Genomic DNA, 7033 nt, shown 5'->3' with positions numbered 1-7033 from the left:
AAGTCAGGTCTGATTCAGTTTTATAATGATTTCATCAGCTTCTCTTGAGCAAATCTATTTCATCCCTTTCCTCAATTCTATTTTAGCATAAAATGCATCACATATACATGTAGGTCTTTAAATCAACAATAAATCATTTGTTGTCCATATAATTTTTACAGGGTTCTAAAGGTGACTCAGGATGTTAAGTCAAAATCCAGACCTCAGGCATTGAACACTGTGGAAATGTTGAGGGCAGCAAGTTCTGGTCTTGGTAGGTTCAGTATTCTCACTTTCATTAAGATTCATTAATTTCAAGCCATTTTGAAACTGGTTCACCTAGAACATCATTTTTATTCGTTATTTATTTAAAGTAAGGGAAAAAAAATTGCTCTTTGATCTAAAAAAAAAACTTGGTTCTTTACAGGAATGGGTCCCCAGTATGCTATGCAGATTGCTGAGAAATTATATGTACAGGGCTACATCAGCTACCCCAGAACTGAGACTACACAGTACCCAGAGAACTTTGATCTGGTGTAAGGTTCTTATTCAACAGCTATCAGGAAATATACAAAATAAAATACAAATATGAAGTTCATCTGACTTCATGGTTGATTTAGTTGTGAGAATATTTATTTAGTGAAAGGAATCTATATCCAAATGATCAGATCTGAGAATAAAAATGGAGGGATATCTTCCACCTTGTTACACAATTCACCAAGTTACTGGTAGTTTGTTATAACCCAGTAGTAAAGTTCTATGGACATGTGCATTGAAGCTTTCCTGTTCTGGACACTTGAATTCCAAAACAATCTTTAAATTACTAAAACTTTTATTTTATTTGATAGAAACAAATGAATGTAAACTTTTGTTTCCAACAAATTTCATCCAAAAAAATCTATGTAGCTTTCATTATTACAGTATGGTATTTTGATTTTTCAGTGGGACACTAAGGCAGCAGTCATCAAGCTCTGCATGGGGAGACTTTGTACAGACACTACTCAAAGAAGGAATACAAAAACCCAAGTGAGTAACTGAATAGATAGAAACTAAGAATATTTAGCAACATAAAGAATTATATACAGATATTGCTCATGTTGACAGCATACATGCCAACTTTCCCGATTTAGGCGGGATCCTCCCGATTTTACCCTTTCATCCCGCCTTCCCGATCGGGAAAGCAAAATTGCCCTTATTTCCCGATTTGAAAAAAAAAATCAGCAAAATTTCCGATTTTAAAAGTAATTTCCTACCGCTGAATTTTGACAATCGGGATAACAATGTCAGACTTGTTTATTCAATGCACACAGATAAGTTTCATTGTTTATTTAACCAGATGCTAATTAGGCCTAGACACAGGAAATCACTTCACGCTTGAACGCACGAAGTTGTCCACTGGAGCAAGAAGCTTATAGCTTGGGGCAATTAGGGGATTATCTTGTTAGTTTTAAAGGGTATGCAAGGTGAAACACATAGATTAACAAGATAATTGTTTGTCATTTTATTAAAAATATAAATTAAAGACAATAAAATGCAAATCAAACAATAAAAACGAAATCCAAAGAGATCGTTTTTTGAAAACGAAAGTAGAAAACTAATAAAGCATAGCTGCTGATTTTATCTACCTATAATGAAAAATATTGTAAAGTTTGCCAGTTAAAATATTATTAAAAAATTAAGATGAAACAATCAAGTGTATGTCAATTAGAATTTCTTTTCCCTCCCTTCTCCCAAAAGGGATATGTTAGGTAGATCTATGTGCATGACTTAAGGAAATACACACATGGCACCATAAGCCTGACAAATTTCATGACTGTAATTGTAAAAAAAAAAAAAATTCTGTTTTTGGATAGGTGGTATAAATTTCTGTAAATTTAATATCTTATTAGAATTTCTAATTAATTGAAATATAAATAAAAAATGTTTCTAGAAACAGGACTTTACAGTATCAACACCTCATTTATTTTTAGCCTTTTGTTGTACAATTTTCAATTTTTCACTAAATTCTGTCCTGGTAGATTGTAAAAGTTTTTATATATGTAAGTTAAATACCCCTTCTTTAGTGAGAGAGGCACCAACAACTTTAGCAAAAATATTTCAATTTTGGAAAGAAAAACATTTTTTGAAATGTAAAATTTCACATGCATTACTACTTGATGTTCTTCAACCACGAAATCTAATCCCACAAACCAATATTTTTTCCTCAAACCTCGAAAATTTTACCAAGAAAAGAAATTCTTTACTTAATTTGAATTACAGTATGTCTGCTTCATACAAAATAAGATTTTATTTACAATATCAGAGCAGGGCTGATGGTTTAGGATGCTTTTCATATAAAAGTTTGTCTTGATTCCTTCCTTTTGTGAGAAGTAAACATTTTCATATTTTAATCTTCTGCTGATCCAGTGAACAATTTCAACCATTTCAACCAAACTCTTAACATTTTCAAAAGGCACACATGAATTATTTTGTGTAGATGCATGGTTTTTCTCCGTTTAAAAAGAGAAAGAGTTAAAGTTAGTGAGTCTTTTAGTAATCTTCTATAGTTTTAAGTGATATTAATGTGTAACTTTTGATGTTGTAGATTTCCCCTGACTGTAAGTACCTACAGACCACAGCGTACTTTGAGATCGGGGCAGAGAGGTTCAGCTGTACAGGTTATAGGGTCACTGACCCAGGGTTCACGGCCGTCATGACCTGGAAATCACTGGAGGATGAGTGGTTAATGCCGGAGTTCAAAAAGAACACAGACTACGAGATAGCTGAGGTAAACATCAGAGAATAAGCTAGCTGCAGAACTGTGGTTTTACATGTATATTTTAGTCTTTGACCATAATGCTGCAGATCCTGTAATGCAAATGTGATGTGATTTACAGTGCAAGAGTGGAAAAATTCTCTCCAACACAGAAAATTTTGCACGTAAATTGCACCTTATTTGCATCACAGGATCTGAAGATGTTATGGTCAAAAAATCTAATCCCACAAACCATTTTTTTTCTGCAGCTAGGAATGAGCTATTGGCTGAATCACAAGATAGTTGTTGTGTGAATGTTTTGGTTATTAAATTGCCTTGTTATGAATCTGAATTTTTTTTACTAAAATTGAATTACAGTATGTCTGCTTCATACAAAGTAGTATTTCTCTATGGAGAAACATGAGGATCGGGCTGATGGTATCCCTGTCCACATTAAAATCAAAGCGAGAGGAACTACGTCACCGTTTGTAAGCTGTAAACATTATATTCTAATGATCCAGGGAACAATATCTACCCAGCTTTAAAAAAATGCAACCAAACTTTGAACAAAGGCACTCATGAATTAAGGGATACCCATTTGTGTTTAATAAATCACTTCTTTTTTAAATAAAGACATTTCCCTGAAAAAAAGAGAGAAAATAAAAAGGCAAAAAATTTCCTGTAGACAGTTTGATAATCTACCATATTTATAAGTGATATCAATGTGGACTTTTTATCTTGAGATCTGCTGTGGAAAAACAACTGAATCTGATAGCTGCAGGAAAAGCCTATTATGAGGACGTACTGAAGCACGCCCTGAATATCTTCTGTCTGAAGTTTAAATTCTTTGTGGAGAACATCAGTGGTATGGATGAATTGTTTGAGGTTAGCTTCTCTCCACTGGCAGCAACTGGAAAACCTCTCTCTAGGTAACCATGGTTTAAGAAGTACTAATATTATAAAGTATGATGGAGGATTTTTGTAGGGTTTTTTTTTATGCCCCGCCATGAATATGGCCGGGGCATATAGTGTTTGTCATGTCCGTTTAGTTTTCACACTTTGCGTTTAGCTCTTTGACCTAAGTTTCAATGAAACTATCAAGATATTTTCATCAAACTGTATGCTGTAATTTGATGAGTGCAAAAGTGGAAAAATTCTATCCAACTGCATCAACATTTCTTGACCTTAGACCTTTCCTTGTATCACAGGATCTGAAAATGTTATGGTCAAAAAACTAAAATTTAAAACCATAATGCTACAGTTCTGCAGCTAGGAATGAGCTATTGGCTGAATCACAAGGTAGTTATTAAGTGAATGTTTTGGTTATTGTCTTGTTATTAATCTGCTGTTGTTCTGTTGTGAAGGTAAAGATGGTGGAGAAGCACACTAACCCCCCTGATTACCTGACAGAGTCTGAGCTGATCTCTCTGATGGAGAAACATGGCATCGGTACAGACGCCAGTATCCCAGTCCACATTAACAACATCAGCGAGAGAAACTACGTCACGGTCACGAGTGGGCGGAGACTACAGCCCACAACACTGGGAATCGTCTTAGTGCATGGGTACCAAAAGGTCAGAGGTCATAGAAAAGAATGTTACACTGTACAGGGTTATTTTACCCATGTTATTTTAGCTCTATCTTACTTGTAAATGATTTTTCCTGGTTCACTCATAAACATTTGCTTTAAAAAATTACCTTCTTTTTTATTTTTAAATCAGTCCATTTTCCTGTCAGAGGGTAAAAGAGGCAAAAATAAAACAGGGATGAAATCTTTCTTTTATATAGTACATGATATAGAGACTAAGCTTAAAACCTAAACTTTCAGATTGATGTTGAGCTGGTATTGCCCACCATGAGATCTGCTGGATCTGAATATTTTCAACTGAATCTATAGCTGCAGGAAAAACCATGGATGATGCATCTAGAGGATGGACTGAAGCATGACTTGCATCTTCTGTGCTGAAGTTTAAATTTTTGTGGAGAACATAAGCCCTACCTGAACCAAACTGGTCAAATTTTATATACAAGTTAGACTTCTTTTCTCCCACTGGCAGCAACTGCCTGAAAACTCTCTCTATGATGCAGCTAATCTTGGTTTTAGAATATTTTCATATTATAAAGTTTGATTGAGGATTTTTGTGGACATATTTTTTTTCTTACTTTAATTTCATAAGAAAAACAGAAAAAGTGTGTAAATTAGTTTTAAAAAAATTGCTAAGTGTTTGACTGAGAAAGTAATTTTAGAATAAGTTGATGTTTTTGAAATTGTTCTTTTTGTTCTGTGTAAATAAACAGTTATCATAATTGCTTCATTTAGATGTGGAAAATGCAGGCGCTTCATGAAATACGTACAAGCCAAACCTAGTAGACTTCACTGCTCTAACTGTGATGAGACATTCTCACTGCCTCAGAATGGGAGTATCAAGTTATATAAAGAACTCAAATGTCCTCTGGATGACTTTGAATTAGTTTTGTGGACAACTGGGGCCAAAGGCAAGGTAATTTAAAGAGACTACTATTTGGGTGAAGATCTTGCTTTCTTTTCTTTTATTTTCTTTTATTTACTATTTTTAGAATCAGAAAATTATTGCAGTTTTACAAATTGAAAAACTCTCAATTCTTGCATAATTTTCATTTGGAAATGAGGATGACATATAAAATTTAGAATTAATATTTGAGATAATAATTCACAAGAAATGTTAAAAAAAAAAAGTGTCATTGTGCTAACCATTGAATTAAATTTTGTCAAACACAGATTTTCGCAACAAATTTGAAATAACAGTTTGACTATATCAAATTGTTGCCAAACTTTGTTTAAATTTTTCCAAGCAGTTTTATCAAGTAAATAAAGAAACAAAAACTGCATATAATTTTCACATTATAAAGGATAACATGATAAACCTTTATTTCAGAGTTTTCCTCTGTGTCCTTACTGCTACAACAACCCCCCGTTCCCTGACATGCGTAAACAATTTGGTTGTAACCAGTGTACCCACCCCACTTGTCAGCATGCCCTGACCCAGCACGGGGTGTGCGAGTGTGTGGAGTGTGAGACAGGCATACTGGTGCTGGACCCCACTTCTGGACCAAAGTGGAGGATGGCGTGCAATAAGTAAGATTTTAGGACCAATTAAGCTGATATATAGAATTTTAAAAAACATTACCGGATACATTCAAGACTTTGAAAAAAAAATTAATATATTGTTATTATTATTGAAAAAAACTATTTCCCACATAGAGCAAAATAGTAGTTCCAACCACTAATATTGATATTAAATTTGATTGTAGGTGCCAGGTGGTGATTAACATGTTTGAGAATGCCCACAAAGTGAGTGTGTCTGAGGAGATCTGTGATGATTGCGGGGCTCACATTGTAGACGTGGATTTCAATAAGGTGAGGAGAAATCTGTGGCTCATTTTATTGATGTATAGGGTAATACTAGGTATTTAATTTACAAAGTTTAAATACTGATAAAACATTTCAAATATTACAAATTATTTCAGAGATGCATGTTTTGTAAATTCAGATTACATGTATTGGAAAATGTGAAAATTATCCAGTGGCAAATGATTTCTTTAATTTTATGTTTTTCTTCTCCACAGGACAAGACACCCCTGCCTGGTAAGGAGACCAAACATTCAGGTTGTGTTTTTTGTGACTCTATATTAAAAAACCTAGTGGAGAAACACCATGCCATCATGCGTCGCAGAAGACCAGGAGGTGGGCGGGGCAGAGGTAGAGGAAGGGGGAGGGGTCGGGGAAGAGGTCGACCTAAACCCAAGGACAAAATGGCCCAGCTGGCTGCCTACTTTGTGTAATAGTCATATAAACAGAACTGAAAAAGTCTTAAATTTATTGGCTTAATGGTGCAAACAATAAAAAAAATCACAATAACAGGACTGAAAAAAAGTTCAAGTTTGATGATATTATGTTGCATTGAATAAAAACTTTTCATTTCACTTGCAGTTTTCTTTGACTTCATTTGGTAGGATAACATGTTGGTCAGCAAGGGTATATAATATAACTCAATTCTCCATCAAAACAGTGAAATATAAAAGTTGCTCATTATTGGATACATCTAAGGTGTCTTAGAATGCCACACTAATTTACACATCGTTAATTAAATATCTCAGGAGTTTGATTCTTCTTTTTAAAAAAGGATAAAGCTTGCACCATTCGACTTTTTACCCAGGAGACAAACAATTAAGTTCTTAAATTTGGCTAGAAGAACAATACTTTTATTGAGTATACATGTAACAAAGGATTAGGTAACATAGATAATATTGTGCTTTAACATACTTTTGCATGAAAAAAAA

General features: G+C 34.0%; 1 protein-coding gene across 1 annotated transcript in view; it reads left to right on the top strand.

The window, feature by feature from the left end:
• The window catches only part of LOC134232438 (DNA topoisomerase 3-beta-1-like), a 16672-nt gene extending 9996 nt beyond the window's left edge, over window positions 1–6676 (top strand). Inside the window, exons 7-18 of the mRNA XM_062714404.1 lie at window positions 162–253; window positions 407–515; window positions 922–1005; window positions 2282–2294; window positions 2564–2746; window positions 4078–4287; window positions 4542–4609; window positions 4771–4836; window positions 5034–5214; window positions 5629–5828; window positions 6005–6110; window positions 6320–6676. Coding sequence (XP_062570388.1) covers window positions 162–253; window positions 407–515; window positions 922–1005; window positions 2282–2294; window positions 2564–2746; window positions 4078–4287; window positions 4542–4609; window positions 4771–4836; window positions 5034–5214; window positions 5629–5828; window positions 6005–6110; window positions 6320–6535 — 1528 coding nt within the window. The 3' untranslated portion in view covers window positions 6536–6676. The remainder of the gene's footprint in view (window positions 1–161; window positions 254–406; window positions 516–921; window positions 1006–2281; window positions 2295–2563; window positions 2747–4077; window positions 4288–4541; window positions 4610–4770; window positions 4837–5033; window positions 5215–5628; window positions 5829–6004; window positions 6111–6319) is intronic.
• The last annotated feature ends 357 nt before the right edge of the window (window positions 6677–7033 follow it).

The sequence above is a fragment of the Saccostrea cucullata genome, unplaced genomic scaffold, assembly GCF_032062105.1.
Source record: "Saccostrea cucullata isolate Sc308-1 unplaced genomic scaffold, CSIRO_AGI_Scuc_v1 ctg21, whole genome shotgun sequence".
NCBI lineage: Eukaryota > Metazoa > Mollusca > Bivalvia > Ostreida > Ostreidae > Saccostrea > Saccostrea cuccullata.
Note: the sequence above shows the minus strand (reverse complement) of the source record. Positions and strands in the feature narration are given on the sequence as shown.